Source organism: Taurulus bubalis, assembly GCF_910589615.1.
Source record: "Taurulus bubalis genome assembly, chromosome: 3".
NCBI classification, from domain to species: Eukaryota; Metazoa; Chordata; class Actinopteri; order Perciformes; family Cottidae; genus Taurulus; species Taurulus bubalis.
In genome coordinates, this window is record NC_136591.1 from 32,774,229 (window position 1) to 32,793,928 (window position 19,700).

At 40.3% G+C, this 19,700-nt stretch overlaps 1 protein-coding gene across 1 annotated transcript in view; it reads left to right on the plus strand.

Moving 5' to 3' along the window:
• The window catches only part of tbc1d32 (TBC1 domain family, member 32), a gene marked incomplete at both ends in the record, with an annotated part of 65,998 nt that overhangs the window by 38,884 nt on the left and 7,414 nt on the right, over positions 1 to 19,700 (plus strand). Inside the window, 4 exons of the mRNA XM_079214912.1 lie at positions 9,208 to 9,277; positions 10,812 to 10,927; positions 14,045 to 14,199; positions 15,119 to 15,259. Of these exons, the coding sequence (XP_079071038.1) occupies positions 9,208 to 9,277; positions 10,812 to 10,927; positions 14,045 to 14,199; positions 15,119 to 15,259 (482 nt within the window). The remainder of the gene's footprint in view (positions 1 to 9,207; positions 9,278 to 10,811; positions 10,928 to 14,044; positions 14,200 to 15,118; positions 15,260 to 19,700) is intronic.

The window sequence follows — 19,700 nt, forward strand, 5'->3', positions numbered from 1 at the left end:
CAGGAGGTCTGATCTGGACTATAGCTTTAGGGAACTTGACATGAGTCCATAGGAATGGGATGTAGGACGTTAGCCAGGCTGCTTTCAGCAGGGGCAAGAGAACTGTTGACCTTCACTGGAATGATTATCAAGCTGTCGAAAGAATGCTTTGAGGAACTCCTGACTGACAAGCTCGACTGACACAAAGTTGCTGTGTTTGGCCTCTCTGGTGTAAGTCAAGATGGGCAAAAAGCTCAACAGTGCCAGGGCACCAGGAGGCGGTCGCACACACTGTTTATAAATTCAAATTTAAGTTTAAGCCTAATTCTAACGCAATTTGTTTTATCGATGACATTATAACGGGTTGTACCACACAAGCAAGTTCTTACTGAGAGATTAGTTGTTTCAAGTGCAACTGTTGTGTAGCTGATTAATCAAAACATTAACCGTAGCTTGTTCCTGTGTAACCTGTGTAGAGTGAAGAGTAAGATATGGAATCGGGTTGAAATATCTGACCTGATAAATTATGTTACATTTGACAAATATAACACAACATACCTCAAAATACAAAATGTTATACTAATAACAGCTGACGGAATACTGTCAGTTAGCTGACTTTGATTGGATATTTCATTATAAACTATGAATATTACTTAAACTTACTTACTTAGCAAACTGCGCTTCATTAGACAGCACTGAAGATTTTTCCTAACAACAGATTTACACATTTTAAGTTCATACTAGCTAAAACATTTCTTAAGTTGTAACGGTGCAACCTGATTTATTAAATCCCTGAAGGGCTTAAAACACACACATAGTGATGGATGTATGAGTAGCTGGTACAATGTGGGGTTGGATGGGAGTCATCTTGAGATGTTGAAGGCTCTGAGTATTGTTGAGGCGTCTTAGTTGACACACCTCAGTGTTGTGTGTCCCTGTGGGCTGGCATACGGGTACAAACGTGGAGAAATTCTTCCTAAATATCAGTGCATAGTTTACCCCAGGTTATATAATGTGTTATGTTTCCCATATCAAACGCGTGAATGATTTTTAGTAGGTTGGCTTGTTTTGTAGCCGTTGGGCTAAACAACTTGATCAGACTGATGGCAGCTCCAAAGAAAAGCTGCTAATTAGTGAATACCCAGAAAACCTTGCATACTGAAGTACTAATTGCATATCTCTGTCTCATTTTACATATTTTTTACAAGATACAGTTAAAACAGAAGATGGTAACATCATGGCCTTCACCCACACTTTGTGTTGTTGTTAACTGTAACAACAGAAAGTAGTGAGCTGCTTGTATTACTTCTAACATGCAGCAACAAATACTTTCCCAAATACCCTTAGCACGTGTTCCCTGAATAAATGGAATTAGTCCTTTATGTTTAAACAAGTTTAACATGATGCCTGCTATATTTGTGTAAATAATCACAGATTTAAAATATAGAGTACTGTATGTTTTAAATATAAAGTACTGTATGTTTTTAAATCAATTTATCACTGGAAATAAGGAACATTACATTGGAATTGATTCAACAGTGCTTTATACCCCTGCTCAAATAATGTCTGTGCAATCATCTGGCACTGATTTGTAATATTACCATTATTATGACAATGCGACTGCTTTAAGCACTGGAGAGGATGAACCTGAGTGCAGACATCCGACAGAGTGTAGTCAGCTGCTTCTCCCTGACTCAGCCCCTCTAAACTGAAAAGAGATATTTATATATTATGCGCATAAACAATAGGTGGGAATCAGTGACTATGGACAACCTTGATGGAGGCCCCCACTGGAAACGTGTTTGACTTTGTGCTAAGTATCTGGACAGAGCTCTCACATAGACTGTGCATAAGAAGTGGACGTAGTCATCGTGATGTCACCCACTGGTTTGTGGACTGCCATGTTGAAGCCTTGAGTTAGGACATTCTGTCGCCATCACTTTGGACGATGGTCGCCGCCATGTTGTTTTTTCCCGCAATCAGTGAATTGAAGTTACCTCATTTGGAATGCGGAGGAGAGACATAGAGACGGCGTATACGGCTCCGGATACACCTGTCAATCACAGTAAGCCTGACCTGAAGCATACTCCGCTTTATGTTCTGTTTGACTTTAAATGGGACCATCATTTTACTAAATGAGCATCTAGCTATATTAAAGAAGACTTGAAACAAGCGAGTGAGACCATAAACTTGTGTTTGCAATGTTTACTGAGGTAATAAATCAAGTGAGAAGCCTGAGCTCTCACTTTGGTGTACAAGGACCAGGTTGTTTGTAGCTACGACCCCGGGTTCCCACCATGCTATCCGGTGGGCACGGTCAAAAGCATTATCCAAGTCCACAAAACACATGTAGACTGGATGAGCAAACTCCCATTGCTCCTCCAACTGCCCTGCCAGGGAGCTACTACTGGTCCACTGGTCCACTGGTCCAGAGCTTGCTCCTCCTGGAACTAAGGTTTGACTATCGGTCAGAGGCCTTTCCAGCACCCTAGAATACACTTTCCCGGGTAGGCTGAGCGGTGTGATAACCCGATATTTGGAAAAGTGGGAAAAAACTGAAATAACATTAACAGTATATTATCTGTAAAACTGCACCCTCTATTCTGTAGAAAATTGTATGGTTTTGATTTGGTGGCTGATGAGAGGATAAGATGGAAGCCTGACTGGAATTGAATAAAAGCTCAGCTGTCCTCATCCATCTCCTGATTGCCTTTGGCAATTAGACGAGTTATTGCATCAGTCATTCCCATTATGTCCGACTCAGTACACCTTGACAGATGTGACCAGTTTTCTCTCTAGCTTTTTAAACTCAGAAAATGTCCTGACTGCCGTATAGTTGTGATAAAAGCCCGGTAGCTTCCCTTCACTGATCATCAATCTTGTAGAGACAGATTAATCATGGTACTGTTCTCCGGTACTGCTGATGTTTTTTTCTACTTCTCATAACAGTGTTTTTAAGAACATTTGAATGTCTCTGAAATCAATTTATATCCCACTTGTAATATTAGGCTTTTATCAGCAATATTGAAGAGATGTTACAGATTTAAAAAAAAGTGTGGAAGTTGGTTAGTACAATATGAATCATTTACAGTATTACTTCAAGATATCTGGATGTATTTGGACAATGTGAACAATGTTGCAAATCAGTGAACAGCACTGAATCATGGCAATATTGTGATTTCTAATTTATATTGTGCCCTCGTCAGGTATCTAATTTGTTGAATCAGTTGTTGTCGAATACATATCCATAACATTACATAAACCAGTCCTAGTTGGAGATAACTGCTACATTGACGTAGGTTTCCTGTTTGAAATTTAAATGGATACCTGCCAACTTCATAAACAAATGCACTTTCCCTGGTATATTAGTATTAGCTGTAATGCAGGTTTTTGTGTGTGTGTGTGTGTGAGCCAAATGTCCCAGAGCAGATAATGCATGACAGTAGTATAATTAGTTAGCCAATCATTTGTGGCAAGAAGACAATAAAAAGCAGCGTGGGTCTATGTTTCTGAAATAAAGTCTAGATCTAACTATATCTAAATACAAAGCAAGGATCTTTGCCTGTCTGTCTGTGTTCTTTGCATATCCCAGGAACTGCTTATCAGATCTACACACAAACCCAAGGGAGTGTTTTGTCTAATTTGGTGCAACCTTTGGACATTTGGCGCGTTCAATATCAATTATATTTGAATAAACAAGTAGTGCAGCGCTGTGTGTAGCAGCAGGAGCAAAGTTCCAGGGCTCTGCACTCCAGCATGACGTCCACAGCGGGAAAACAGCGGCTCATTGACCGCAGTTCACTTTAGATGCTGGATGTAGCGTGCCAACGTTACATGAATGCTGGATAACTTTACAGCCGCCCTTTCCTTCTCTTTCCTGGAGTCAACGAGCCTACAGGATCAGCACCACTTTGCCATTGCCAGACTAATCTATGACACTACGTTGCTGTCTGCTAACTAACTCCACTAAGCCCTGGCCAGTTTTAAGCCACACCCCCCTCGCCTGTATTCAAATTTGCATACTACTGAAAACTACATACCCAATCAGTATGTACTGATACTGCCAACTAAATGCATGAGGTGAAGTATGCAGCACTAGCAAACTAAGTAAATTGATAATCTAGCTAATAACAAACGACAGCAGCAGCGAGAGCGAGTTTTAGGGATTCGCCGACTCCAGCATGTCGTCCTCAGTGGACCTTTAAAAGCTCATATACTGCAATTTACTTTTGCTTCCGGATGCCTGAAATCCTATCGTCTCTACCAAGCTTCTCTTTCATTCCCTTGAGTCAACAAGCGATGAGCGGTTGTTGACAACGCTGCAGGCAGCACCTCCAAGGGCCAAGCATGCGATCCAAACAGCAACACTGGGAGCCAAGCAGACGGCCCAATCACCGAACGGAGACTAGTAGTAATGAATCTTTTTGTTTTTATTATTTTGTTTATTTCTAATATTGAATGCATTTTTCCATTGCAGATTTAAATATCTCCCCACAGTGTATTGGATGACTTTTATCAGTATCAGCACAGAGGCATGTCTCCTCTGAGGCCACATTGATGAAGCATCTTAGAAGTGTTTGTTTTGATGAATTATTTATCTAAGTTCACTCACACACTTCAAAGTTGTTGATATTTTAGTTGACATTTTAGTTTTTTTTAAATACTTCAGTCATTTTACAATTTACATAATGTTATTTACATTGGACACTTATAGGGTCTAGTCCTGTCACATTTTACACATTAGATCAATATGAATTCTTCTTGTAAAATGTGTATCCTTATATTTTGCATCATAGACGACAACTAACTTGAAAAATCAGGTTGATACAAAAACAGAAGAAGAAAGATTCTGTTATATCTTCAACCTGAAATGCAACAGATTTGTAGATGCAGCTAGTTTGGTGGAAGCAACAATGATTACCAAGCAATCAAAGCTTTCAGGAATAAACTGATGTACACACATCTCTCTTCTCTTAAAAGTTAATTTCCTAGTCTAACACACTTGTGTAAGCTGCATCCTGGACGATGATTAACTTCCAAACTAGTTTTAAATTGATCAATTTTAGAAAATTGGTCCATTATTGATAAAGAGCACTGCAGTCGACGGCAGCGAAATTGGTTGGATTGGGAAATGCCTCACCCTTAATGTACATTTCATTTAGCTGACGCTTTTATCCAAAGCGACTTACATTTTTTTCTATACACCTTAGACACAGCAACGGGGAGCAATTCGGGGTTAAGTGTCTTGCTCAAGGACACATCGATATGGACTAGCGGAGCCGGGGTTTGAACCACTGAGCCTCTGATTGAAAGACAGGCATGCTAACCACTGAGCCACAGTCACCCTCTAAAAGAGTTTGTTTTTGCAACTGACGGATTCAGATTGTCATAAGTGTCTTACAACATTATGGAAATTACCACGTCGAGAAATACAACGTTTTTATGTTACTTTCACTTTATCTGTTTGTTATTGTGTCCAATCAAGTCTCACTCAAGGAGAAGGTTCGTTCTAAAATCTCATGGGATGGTTCGTCCTCTTCCACATTGTCGAAATCAGCTATTCAGCCTTTCCATTAAAAAATAACACTACTGGACTCCCAATACAACAGCTTCTTCCTGGCACTCTTCTCACCAACCGGGGATGGTGGCTATCATCGTGCTGCAGAGTTTAGTATGGTGACAGCTGAGGGGAAGAAGTTGTTCCTGAGCCTGTCTGTCTTGGAACGGAGATTCCTCCAGCGCTTCTCAGAGGGGAGGAGGGCCGACACAAACAGTCTATGAGCAGTGTCCCTGACGATGCTGCGCTCGCCCTCAATCACTGATTTATGGCACAGAATAACTTTGACCTTCAGCAGATGAAATGTATCAAAATCTGCACATGCGTCATGCACAGTAAAGTGGCGTAACTAAATTATTCTTTGAGTGGAGGGGACTTTAATGGACTGTAATGCACTGCAATCTATCATTTAGCAGAAATGCGTCACAGGTGTTGGGAAAGATGGAACAAGATAACCGAAAGTAAACAATACATGATTTTAGACAAGAGCTAACACAAGTCTCATCTGAGCAGTTGGTTTTGGTCAGACATGTTTCAACTTGGCAGAAAATCCATCAGCGAGTACAGTTGCATAGAAGCTGTGTACAATCTGTGACACCCTGAAATCAGTTTGGCACCGTCTGCCCCAGCATCAATCAGTTATGAAATTGTCATATTAGCATCCGTCTCTGCATCTCTCCATTGCTTTAAAATGAAGGTTGTCTGGTGTACTTTCTATTTCATACACACATGCTGCGATCTCATTTTTCCCTCTAATATTCCTCCCACCTAACAGCCTCTGAGGAGACCAGACGGCTGTCATGGCTCTCGTTGAATTCTGCAATTTGCCAGTCGTGTGTGTGTGTGTGTGTGTGTGTGTGTGTGTGTGTGTGTGTGTGTGTGTGTGTGTGTGTGCATGTGCGTGTGTGTGTGTGTGTGTCGGGTACGGGTGGTAGTGGGCTCCTCTTAGTGTTTGATCGACGTTGACTACAGTCTCAGCCACTCTGCCCTACTTGGGTGCTCCCATTGTACGGAGAGAGCGGACTCATTTGGCAAGTATTAACTTTGTCAGTCACTGTCCTGAGTTGTAGCTCCTCACCCTCCATGGCCAGACTCCTGAAGGCAGCTGTCAAGCAGTCTCATTATTTTAGCTGCCTGTTGAAATTGGATGGCTTGAAACACAGAGAGAGAGAGAGAGAGAGAGAGAGAGAGAGAGAGCACCTTTTTATGTGACTGTTACATCTTAATAGCTTAGACGGAGATCTACACTTTGTTAAATAAATCCTCATTTAAATACATTTCTTACCACATTCTGCTTTTGGTAAAATCTATTTTTTTTTCTCTATTTTAGCCAACCAACCGCAGAGCAAAAATATCTGAAAACCACAAGTCTGTCCGTATTTGCATACGACGAATTATAATCTTGTCATTCCCAAGATACGATTTGCAAAAAAAATTTAAATACTGGATAAAAAGTAGTACTTTGAACTAGTATTCTCGTGGTTGTATGATACCGGACATTTTACAGTTTACATCCACGTCTTTATATCCTACATTGGATATATTCATTCAGGATTATCATTTCACAACAAACAGGATATCAGACAGCAAAATAAAACAAATGGATGAGCGTAAGCATTCATCAGCGCGTTCACCCAACAGGGCACGGAAGTGACCAGGGTGTTGATTTCCCCCATCGGAAGTCGCGTCGCACACTTCCAATAACGCTGTACAAAGTTGAGCAGCTGTTGTTGGCGGTGTGACTGGACAGCGTGCACGTTGTTCCAAATTGTATCACAGGTCAGCGGTAGCGTGCATAGCTTATATCTGCAGACATGAAATGGTGCATCTGTGAACACTGAGATGCCTTGCATTCGTCATTCCGCATCGCAGCATGCCGAGAGTCTGTTTCCTCATGCGTTGCATGGTGACGATTGGTTAAACCGGGTATATTTTGAGTGTGTTTTTTATAGCTTTTGATCAGTGCGGCTCAAAACCCCAAATAATAAACTCCAGAGCAAACGGGGATTCATATTGTGCATGATGTGTTTTTATTGACAGTACTGGAACATTTTGTTCCATTGGAGTAGTCCGAATATGTTTTATGTCCTATTGTAGAGATTTGAGATTTGCCTGATTGTGGATATACTTATTGACCTGGAGAGCCTCCTCAAAGACAAAGTGTTGAAAAGGTTTTAAATGTTGGGATACCTGTATTTGGCTTGTGACTTCTTACAAAAACTAGCTTATAGTTTCAAGCGCCACTTATTTGCTTGTTCGGGAAAATTTTAAACATATCCCACACTAGAAGTTGTCATGGACCTGCAGATATTGATCGCAATCGGACTTCTCCTCCATGTTGGCTTGGAAGTGAACCAACTAATGTCAAGGATACAACTTTTGTTTGGTCTTTGTAAGAAAGTTTAAATGGTTGTGATTAAAGTTACCACAAACTCTCAAATAGACTCGGGTGGCACAATGCTGGAAGGGAAATGAGCAGAGAGGAACGGGGAGGGAGGGAATAAATACAACAGAAGAGCATTCATCTCCATTAGACAGTAATTGCCATCAGCAAGAGGTTTTCAGAAATGTTAATATGTGATGAGAGAAAATACAGCTCCAGTTGTTCTGCCACTGCTTCATGCCTCTGTCACAAGCTATTTTCTATCAATTAGAACAGGATTTGATGGCCTGTTATTCATCTACGTTGCTCAGCTCCGATCTTTCAAGGGTAACAATGTTGACTTATCACTTCGATATGTAGATAAGAGCGATCGTATTATCATTTCCCTTTCATATTTCTGCACCATTAGTCTGTAAATTAGATTTCAAGTTTTTCCTGCAGCTGATGCTGTCTGGATCATACTTTTTCTATTAATTATCAAAATATTCTCATCATCTCACCACAAACTGTCTGAGGCAGGGGATCCATTAGCGCAAATGTAATAACATTCATTTCCCCCAAAGCCAGGAAGCAGTGGAAACATCTTCTAAAGCAAAATATCAGACCTCCCGCAGTTATTGCTTTATTCATCGCTCTTGCCTCACAATTACAACTGTAACTCCAAAAACTAATATATTTTTATGATTTTGCACACTTAATGGGGCTAAGTAAGAGCCCATGAGAGCAGCTGGGGAGACTGATAGCTCAACGATCTGTACAAAGCTGTGGCATGTGGATCCAAAGCTGCCCTGCTGCAGGATTTCCAGCTGCTGTAGTATCTCACTCCACAGATACAGATAAAGTCCTGAGATAAGGGGCTTTCTCACAGGGGCCAACATTTCATACTGTAGTTTCTTCCAAAAGTCCGCCACACTCCTAAAATCATGAGTGATGACTCCACTGCTCTAAACCATCAAAAATGTTGCTGTGAAATTACCCGTGGCTGACTGATAGCGGAATTACCCAAGTCACCTTGATGCCATGCTGCCTCACAAACATCACAATTAAATGGCAAACAACCGCTGTAAAACTGCCAACTATGAAATTACCCAGACACAACATCACATCAGTGTCTTGTAAGTAGCAAGTCATGAGACGTTCTCATGTTTCTCAATTCTCTGCCGTCGTAACGTTAGTGATGTCTAGGGAGTGTTGTTCCCCAAAAAAACGTCAGCCATATTCCCCTGTCTGGGTATTGCCTTGCCTGGTAACAACCACATCTCCTTTTTTAAATTGCCTTGTTTTACAGCAGAGGAGAAGAGCGTAAAGAGTGCTGTATTATCATCTGTGGAGCAGCTGGGGATTAACACCTGTCTCAGGTATGTACAGCTAAGTGTTTTTTCTCCAGCTCTTGAACCTGCATTTAATTAGACCGTTTTCTGACGCCAGCAACCTGGGATGAAAGGAGAGTCCTGCTGCGCACAAACTCTCTGATCTGAAAGCTTCATATCAGTAACTGCAGCTTAAGAAAATACCTCTAAAGTTGAATTCTGCGAAAAGAAAAAAAAGGTACATTAACCTCAGTTTGATACTGGAAAAAACTACTGTGGTACAAGCAACTATCTGCTGCAAGTCATGTTCAAACCTTTCCCTATATTCAGAGCCACAGCAATGCTCCAACATTAACCAATATTCAAACTACCTCTAAAACGTCCTCTACAGTTCACTTCAATTTACAGCAAGCAATTTCACTCTATAATCAGAGCTGACTTGAGAGCCTATTCCCGAACACGGCATGTAAGATGATTTAGTCTACAGCCTTATTTTTCCATTTCTACAGCCAACCCTGTCTCAACTAAACTGCATTCTCAATTTTGTTTTATGGGGAATGCATTTGATCCTGCATTACGGTCGCAGTTTTAATTATGTAGTTAAATTTGTCAATTTAAACAAAATGAAAATGCAACAAAACTACTTAAACTAAAACATCATGGTTTGGCTTAAAATAAGTATGTTTTCTTTTGTTAATTAAAAATGACGTACGTATATTCAGGCAACGTTGACTTTCTTCCCTGAGTGAAAGTCCTGTGTCGACCACATTTTCACCATGACCTTATCTCTACGCTGACTATGTGATTTAGAAATGCTCAATACTTGTGTGTTGATGTCTTTTGTGCATTCACATCGTTTATGCATCCTGTAACAGAGGAAAGGGGTTCGTTCTTTTTGTAGCTGAAAATTAGTACCTGAAAAGAAAAATTGGAGAAGGCCAATGCTGAAGAAATAATAATTTAAAAAAAAGAAAGATCTAGCCAGACAAGGGATTGAAATAGAGTGCAACAACAAGCAATGGGCTATGTGAGGGCCACAGCTCACAAAGGTGTGTCCCTCAGAGGAACAAAAACCCACCTGTGCTCTGCTGAAGGGAGCTTGCTAGATACAAAGTTTCAGAGCATGTTCAGAAACACCATGCCATGTTTACATCACACAGTGTGTGAGCGCTCCCACAAAGAGCACCGCGTCTTAAAGGATTAAAAGTTGTTTGACATGAATTAATAATTAATCCTAGAGATTGTTGAATTACATTTTGAGGAGCAATTTAGTGTATTTGTATTTTGTTGTCTCTTTATGAATAGATATCCCATTGTCTTGTGTTTTAAGTATAAGACTGTATCTGATACAGTCCACAAGAGTTGGGTTTATCATGAGCAATAGAGAACAAGTGTAGTTTAATAGCACACTGAGCATTAGCTTTAATAGCTGCACTTGTGATTCCCCTCAAAACATGCAGAGATCATATTTGACTGTGGTAAAATACCAAATATTCACTAAAACTGTGGAACACACAAACCTATTGAAGATTGATCGGCACAGCACATGTGAGATATCGCTTCTGTTGTCTTTCATCTATAGGTACGGCAGCTACCTCAAGCTGCTGACAGAAGATGCTGTGGATGACCTGACTCTGCTCATGAAGCATATTAAGATCTTCTTGTCCACACAGAGAGTCAAACCTGCTTCAGAGCTCAGTATCCTTTATAGAGTCCACATCTGCACTCGTGAAGAGTGGGTCGACTGTGACTGGTGAGGTATTCACCCCCTCCGTCATTTTGTCTTGTCACATTGTCTTGGGCTACACCGTTTAAATACATTAATATGTGATTTCAGTCCAAAAATGTGTATTAGGGTTCCACCATAACCTTAAATTGAATCGGATGACTTTCCATGACCATGTCAAGTCCATACACATTAACACATACATGCTGACTTAACTATAAAAACATGACCTCACAAATGTTGATCATACTTACATTTGATTTTCATTTAATATCCAATATCTTTTTACTCATTCAACAGATGACTGTGTGTGTGTGTGTGTGTGTGTGTGTGTGTGTGTGTGTGTGTGTGTGTGTGTGTGTGTGTGTGTGTGTGTGTGTGGTGACAGGTTGGATTATTAACTTCACCAGTCTCGCTGTGAGAGGGACAACGAGGAACTGATAGTGTCGGTCTCTGTCTGATCAACACAATACAGATTATATTACTCAGTTCAGCCTGCCTTTGTCCTAAATAGCAACCGATAGGCCTTCTCTGTCCTTCAGAAAGTTTCCTTTTGTATGGAACATTGAACATGAAAACACTGAGCAGAGATAGTCTTCACTAATCTAAAACAGATTGACAGAGGCGTGAGCCTTTGGCACTAAAATCAACAACCAGCTCCTTGGTTTTCCTGATGTGGAGCGGAAGGTTGTTCTCTGAGCACTACTCTGCGAGACTGATTTCCTTGAATGAATTGTGTTGCATGCTAAGCTGAAATCAAGGAACAACATTATGATGTCGGTGTTTCGAGATGAGTGAGGACTGAGTGGAGAGCAGTGGAGACGACACCCTCTGTGGCTCTGCTTGCTCTGTATATGCAAACTGGTGAGGGTCCGGGCTGGCTGGGATGTTGTTGTTGATGTGCTGGAGAACCAGTCCCACAAAGCATTGGGGGTGAGTGCCACCGGGTTGTAGTCGTTTTGGACTGGACTCTGCAGATTTTCTAGTTACAGGGAGGACGGTGACTGTCTTGAAGCAGATGGGAACGCTTTCCTGTGACAGTGAGGACTTCATTTAGCTGGTTGGCACATGTTCTTCGCACACGACCAAGGATGTAATCGCCTCTCTTTACTCCCGTTCACAGGGTTTTTCCTCTCGGCCGCTGTGGATACTGAGAGTGGCCTGTCCTCTGAAGGTTGGGCAGACTTTACAGCTGACTCTGTTGAGGAGATCAAAGCAAGCACAAAAAGGTGTTCGGCTCATCTGGCAACGTGGCCTTGACGCATGATGGGGCGCTGCTGCTTTTGTTGCCCGTGACATGCTGGACAGCCGGCCACATGCCGTTAGTGGTGTTGGTGTTTCGCTGTGCTTCCTTGTCAACTGACCGAAGGCAGTTCTTTTGGCTTTAGACAATAGTCTCAACTCCATTCTTCCAGACATTATCGAGGATGCTGGGTAGTATACAATACATTGATGCGATTTTATTTTCTTTTGAAACTTTTCGAGAAAGTCCACATTGTTTTTAAATTCATTGATCTGATTTTAGTAGCAGTCTCCAATTTAAATTAAGGAAATTAAAAAAATATTGATTTTAGAGAGGAGGAGAAGTTGTTTCATTAAGTCAGTATTTTTAGTCTGAGTGATGATGGATCAAAAGCTTTTTTTTTTTTTCAAGCTCTGTTTTATTTATATTTCAAAAATAATGTCTTGACAGAGTGTACTACAAATAGATAAGGTTGGTCTGCCAATCCATTTCAAAGAGCATGAAGAGGTACGACCAAGTGGTCCAACAAACCAACCCCACTTTTCAGTATTTATCACCTGAATCATTTCTGAGTTTGTAAAGCATATTTGACATGCTGTTACACTACATCCAGTGACTGTTTGAAGGGTAAATTGCATATTAAATATTCCTGTGTGCATTTTGCCTCAACAAAAGTTGAAGGTTTACATTATTCTAAGGCAGCAAATCAGCAGAAAGACATAGAAGACTGTGTGTCGTTAGCCTGAGGTTGTTTGGAGTAAAGCCAGATTGCCTTCTCACTCTCCGACTAATAGCTCCACAGTTCTCTTTCAACAGAACCTGCATATCAGGGCAGTTATTTGCTTCCCGCAGGATCTGATTTAATTCTTACAATGTCGAAGTGAAACTGAGCACGGGGAGTAAATGCACCAGAGCTCGAATTAACCACTCGAGAAAGCTCTAAGTTAGATAACTAAGAGTCTGATTGTGTTGTGGCCCTGGTGTATCCAATCGTGTTAGTTTGTATTCTCGCCATTTCTGGGGTAACGTGTTCACAATGCAGCAGTGCCACCTTGGTGCCACCTGTGAGACCTTGTAGTAAATGATTCATATTGGCTGAATCTCTCACAGGATTCACTCTTGACTCCTCATACAACAAAATCATATATTCACACAGAGAACTAGATCTTTGCAGTTGTGTCTGTGGGAGGCTGTCTTTTCTGTGAAGAGATAATGGTCTGGTGCGTCAGGGTTAATTGATTGTCAAAGCATTACTAACTCCGTGGTTGACACTCTGCAGTGTGAGTTGACAGTAAATTGGTATTAGTGCAATGCTTTATTTAACAACACATTAGCACTCAGTTTCTTGCGACGCATAAACCGGATCTCTACAAATCCTTTAAAATATACACAAAATCAATGAATGTAATAAATAATAATATTTCTGTAACTAATTACATGGTTTAATTAATTCAACACCACCTGCTGCTCCCAGAAAATATGTCAAGGGAAATTAGTCAGATTTTTGTAATGTTTTATTTCTATTCCACTCTGATGTACAGTTATGTAGAGCATTAATTAGTAATAAAATGCAGAGGTTGTTACTTCATTCCGATAAATGTTTGCATGCAAAGTGGTACTTTCCATTCATTATAGCTTTTATCAATTCAATTTGTGCATACAGAAGGCTCTTTTTTTTAATGCAACTTAAGAGCCGCATGGGTCCGCCTGCATCTGTCCCATTTATTATCAATGGACCACTTTCATATTGCAAAACTAATCTAAAGAGCTATGTTTGTTTAGCATTGCTGTGAATCAGAGTGTCTTTTCCATCGGTTCCTTTTGGCTCTTTAACTTGGCCCTCCAGTCACTCAGCGGGACGGTTATCCCGGCCACGACTGGCTGGCCTCCACAGTGTTCCTGATCATGGCTGGAGACATGAACCGCTCTCTGGGTTTGCTACTCAACCTGTCCTCTCTGCTGACCTCTGCCTTCCTCTGGCCAGCGAGGATACATGCCTCTGTGAGTAGAACAACGTCCAAACATGACTACAGTACTGTGTATGCAAAACTACAATAGCTAGTATTTGAGTATGCAGTAATTTAACACCAACATATTTTGGGTAGCTTTTGATATCTGCATCTTTAGGTGGTGTTGACAGAGTTCATGTGACTGTTTTCTTCATATTGGATTTTTGATAAACATGTCCGTTTCAAACCTGCCTCAACAGCTTCGACGTCCATCTCATTTAATCCCTCCTCTTTCAGACAAAGCACGTCAACAATCACAGCACGGAAAACATAATTAAATAGAGATGATGATGAATCATGAGAGATTTTTTTACAATGACTTTCAGTTTGACTCTGTCTTCATCTTTCAACATGGGGGGAAAACAAACGAAACAAAGCAATTGAGAGAGATAAATGAGGGAATAAAAGAGTAAAAGAATTTAAGTTTGCGGAAGAAGTCTAAAACGAAGCGTGGTTTCAATCATTGTAAATTGCAGGGGAGAAGTTTTATCATTACACCGCCCTCTGTCATCTTGTCTTCTAACATCAAAGTCGAGACTGGCTTATGATGCAGATGCAGCCGGTGTATTTCTCTGCAGAGCAGTTGATCTCAAAGTACTCCACATGGTCGATTTTGTCAATATCACGGAAAACAGAAAGGGCACAAATAATTAAGAGGCAGCAGCAACCTTCGGTGAAATTGTGAATATAAAGCAGCGTCCTCTTTGTATTTAATTTGCTCAAAATAAACAGTTTTTATCTCCATACCAGCACTGAGTACAAAACAAGGAGCTTGTAATTGATGTGTCTGTTGTTTTTGGTTTGAATGTCCATGAGTAATGCAAGCAAACGTGGACATATTTACAGATACAGAAATCAACTTGAAATCTAAAAATGTTCTGAGATGAAAACGCGTGTGGTTGTCATGACAGGTCCATTTTCCTGTGGAAGTAGCTGAATCAGGAATCCCTCCTGTTTACTGGTGTACAGCTCACTATGTGGAGATGCTGCTGAAAGCTGAAGTTCCTCTGGTCCACGCTGCCTTCAGGATGTCGGGTTTCACGCCGTCACAGGTATGCATTTGTAGAGAAGTAGACAAACCGCTCACTAAAAGCTCCCGGCTGCGAATTTATCTCTAAACTAAGATTTAGAATAAAACTTATCCTCAACAAACGTTTTCTTCAAAATCATTAAAAGTGTTTCAAAATTAAAAAATGATATAAAACTGCAGTTACTCTTGTTGCATTGCCTTTTCCAGGGATTATGAGATTATTACTACCTACTTTTTTAAATGGTGAATTGATTGATGGAATATATGCCCATTGACTTGTAATCATGTATTGCATTCAGCAATGCACTCTTCCATCACATGCACAGATCATTGACCCCCATCCCATTTAAATAGGAATTCAGCTAGGAGAGGGAATTAGAGGCATCTGACATGGGGGAACTCCATGGTGAGGTTATTAGAAGGGTTTACAATTTTGATTTTGTCTGCTTATATTGTAAACCCAGCCATAGCATATATATATATATATATATATATATATATATATATATATATATATATATATATATATATATATATACTCCTGTTATTTCCCACAAATGTTAGTTGGAAGTTTAGTTCTTCAACTTCATTCATGACTTTATGTATCAAAGCTAAGAACAACAGATTATCTTTCCTTAATATTGATAAATATGGAATATTCTGATATTCCGGCAGAATCAACTGTAGTGATAATGCAAATACAGAAAAGCACTCACAGAAAGTTTAAATCAGACTGAAGCTTTGTAGACACAAGTTTCTGTCGATTCAGCAGACAATCACTTTAAATAAAAAATGGTGTACTTACTTTTCTGTCTTTTATATTCTAATTTCCATTTCCTGATCTAAGAGGATCAGAAAATGAACAGTCATGACTTCTGAAGGATATGAATTTTCTTTATTAAAAATATACTATGTAGGCATTTCTTCAAAAACAACTCCCAAACTCAGCAGCTCATTTAGCTATATTTCATTTATGATGTCAGTAAAAGACCCAAAACCGACCTTAAAGCCTTTATAACAACACTTTGCCTCCCACTTTGACTTTACTAGACTTTAAAAAAAAATGCGGTTTTGACATTGAATCTTTTTTCCTCTTTTTTTTTTAAACAGCAGTTGAAAAGTTAGATCTTTGTTCTTCTGCACTTATTTCTTTTGACACAGACTCTCTCTCTCTCACACACAACAAGCTAGAAGAAAGGTTCTTTCACCTTGAATCCTCTTATCTTTGATCCCGTCTCTGCGTGTCGATGGTTGACAGTTGAGGTTCACATGATGTACGGGAGCAGGGGCGCTTATAAGACTTGCCGCATTCGCATCAAAGATCTGAACTCGCCGTCTCCAGGGTGGAGTAAAATGTTAACATTCAGCTCATCGCTTTGCTCTTCTCGGCGATAATGGGCACCTGTTCTTCAGTCAGAACTGGAAATATCTATTCCAAAGGTTTGAGCTTTAAAGCCTGACAAAGCAGCTGTGGCAAATGCAGCTTTATACACCTCTGACATTCATAGAATAGAGGTTGTGTTTGAATGTGTGTGGACGTAGGCCTCAGTCGAAATCCATCTACAGAATATGTAAGCGTTAAGTACTGCCTTGAGAATAGGTGTGTAAGTGTTTGAGTGAAAGGAAGAGGCTTTTAAACAGTTGCTGTCTTTTAGTCTGAGCAGTGACCTGTGGTAGGTAAAGGATAAATAGGCTGAATCACGGGGGGGAGGGGGGAGAGGGGAGATTAATGTTGTTCATGTGTCCTGAATAAGAGACAATGCCTGCCTTCAGGCGCAGTTCAACGTTAGTGGACCAAGTTCCCCACACTGATCATGTATATATCCTTAACATTACATTAAGGTCATTACAGTTCAAAGGTTGTTTTTATCTAGTTGTCCTTAAAATGTCCCTACTGTATGAGTTTAGGGCTGCAGCAAAATATTTTCATTACAAAACAATCTGCTGATTATTTTATTTATTAATCATTCAGTCTATAAAAGGATAGAAAATAGTAAGACAATGCCTGTCACAGTTTCTAAAAATCCAAGATGGCATCTTTAAATGTATTGCTTTGTCCAACATTGTTTTATATATTTTACAGTTGTTAATATGGAAATACAGTATAGTGCAGCTTTAAGCATCGATATGTTATGTGTCAATCAACAGAAAAGAAGGGCGAAGGAATATAGCGAAATCAGGAAATTGAAATAAAATGAAAGAGATACATATATTTTCCAGTATCTAAGTGTGTGTTGCAATATGTCAAATGTATTCAGAATTGCCTATATTGGCCAAGTATGTATGCACACTGTGCACAAACAAAGAATTTGACTCAGCATCCCTAAATGTACTTACACAGAAACAGACATAACAGCTCGGAACAAAGACAACAAAGCCGGACAAATTAAGTTCAAGAGTAGATTATGTAATACAATATAGATGAACGATAACATTGAATTCTCACTCATCTCAGCTGCAGAACATTCCAGTGTTTCACACACAGATATACCTCGGTAAGCCGGCCGATGGGACCTGACCTATTCAGAACAATAATAGCATCTAAAAGCCTCTTTATGGTAGAAGGAAAATGAATACTTAGGTAAAGTATACAGCCCCACTGACCTGTGCTCTCCGTTTTAGCCCACAGGAACACTGACAACAGCACATTTTGCTGCTCTCAGAAAACGAGCTGCTCTTGGAAGAACCTTGAAGGGATTTATAGCCACAGAAAGTACGGACCTGTATCTGTTGTACTTGTTTTTCTGCCTGAGGGTTTAAAAACAAAGCGCAGCATGGATCCAGTCGTTCCCTGTTTTTATTACAACACACAAATTAGTTTGTCAGTATTTTCATTAGACTGCAGCTGAGGAGGGGGTGATAATAATCTAATATGTTTATGGAGTGTAAGTGGAGCTTGTTTTGTATGCTTGAGCAGACTTATGTCGTTAGTGAACACAGTGGCTAATTATTGGCACGACAATTAGTTGAAATGCGACGAGTGCACTGATTGTTGTCTGTTTGGATAAAGTGGATATATTGGTGTGAAACTCTGTCTCTGAACCAAAACTACTGATTGTAGTTGAATCTAATCAAGAACAGCAGAGTTCAGCCAAATGAAGAGAGTAGGTCCTACCGATCATGACACTGTTGTCAAGTGCTGCTTCCCTGTGAGGCTGTGCACTGAGAGTACTTTCAGCGCGCTGTCTTCATAAGCCATTCTAATGGCAAGCCTCTGGGCATGGTAGTACAGACTGTACATTACCATGCCCAGAGGCTTGCCATTAGTATGGCTTATGAAGACACTTTGTTCAGGATTAAATATTTGATAGTTTGCAGTGACATTCTTTACATACATTTTCCTCAGAGTACTTTGTGATCCCTCTGACTTTGTCCTGTAGCGTGGTTTTGGTAGGAATTGATCGAATGGATATTTGTTTCATCCAATTCTGTGGTTTTAGAGCAAATACCTGCAAAAGTTACTAGCGTTACACCACAAGCATCACTCGCTAACGCTGCTCGCACCACTCTTTAATGTCACTAGCAGTTTGTGTTTTACAGAAATGGTGAAACAGACATGCCATGGGAATTTCAAAATAAAGGCATATCTTAAACATTATGTGTATCGATGTTTGCACCTGACATCGATGATATTGAATCGTTGATCGTTGCATTGATGCATCGATCCAGATCAATGGATCGTTACATCCCAACTATTTGCGCATGACCCGAGTCTTCCACAAGGCTAAGCGGGTAAAATGTACCAAAACATTATGGCTTGATAATGAAGGAAGGATGCGCTGCGTTTCTCACTCCAACACGCTCTCTTGGACTCGTCCTGCAGCAGTAGTTTTGGGGGAGGAAGGCCTGAAGAGAAGGGCTGGGATTTTTTCAGGTATACACTTTGTCTTGTCTAATCTGGTTTACTCTTGATTTCTCCTGTTAGAATTATGTCTCATGGCAAAATGCACCCCAAGAATAAAAAATGATCATCTGTAAAATGTCTTGACTTTTAGATTATTATTAATTAATATCAGTTCAATTAACATGAACCCAATGTTATAGTATATATTATATCATGTTGCCCTGGGAACACCATATCTTAACTGTATAGTTGAGGCATTAATGCGATGTTTTTAGGTCCTCATGAGAACATATCAAGATGCATTTTTTATTTGCATGCATTTTACATTCAGGCCAACATCAACTGACAGATTGCGCCTCATGCATAACATTCATGTTGAATAGATGTGTTCTTATGTGGCATAAACAGTGTTTTGGGGCGGCTATGGCTCAGGAGGTAGAGCCAGAGAAAGGTCGTCCTTTAATCACGAGGCTGGCAGTTCCGTTGCCGGCTCCCTCGTGTCAGCATGTCAAAGCATCCTCGAGCGAGACCCCGAACTCCAAGTTGCTCCCCGATGGGCATGTCAGTGCCTTGCATGGCAGCTCCCGCCATCGGTGTATGAGCATGTGTGTGACTGGGG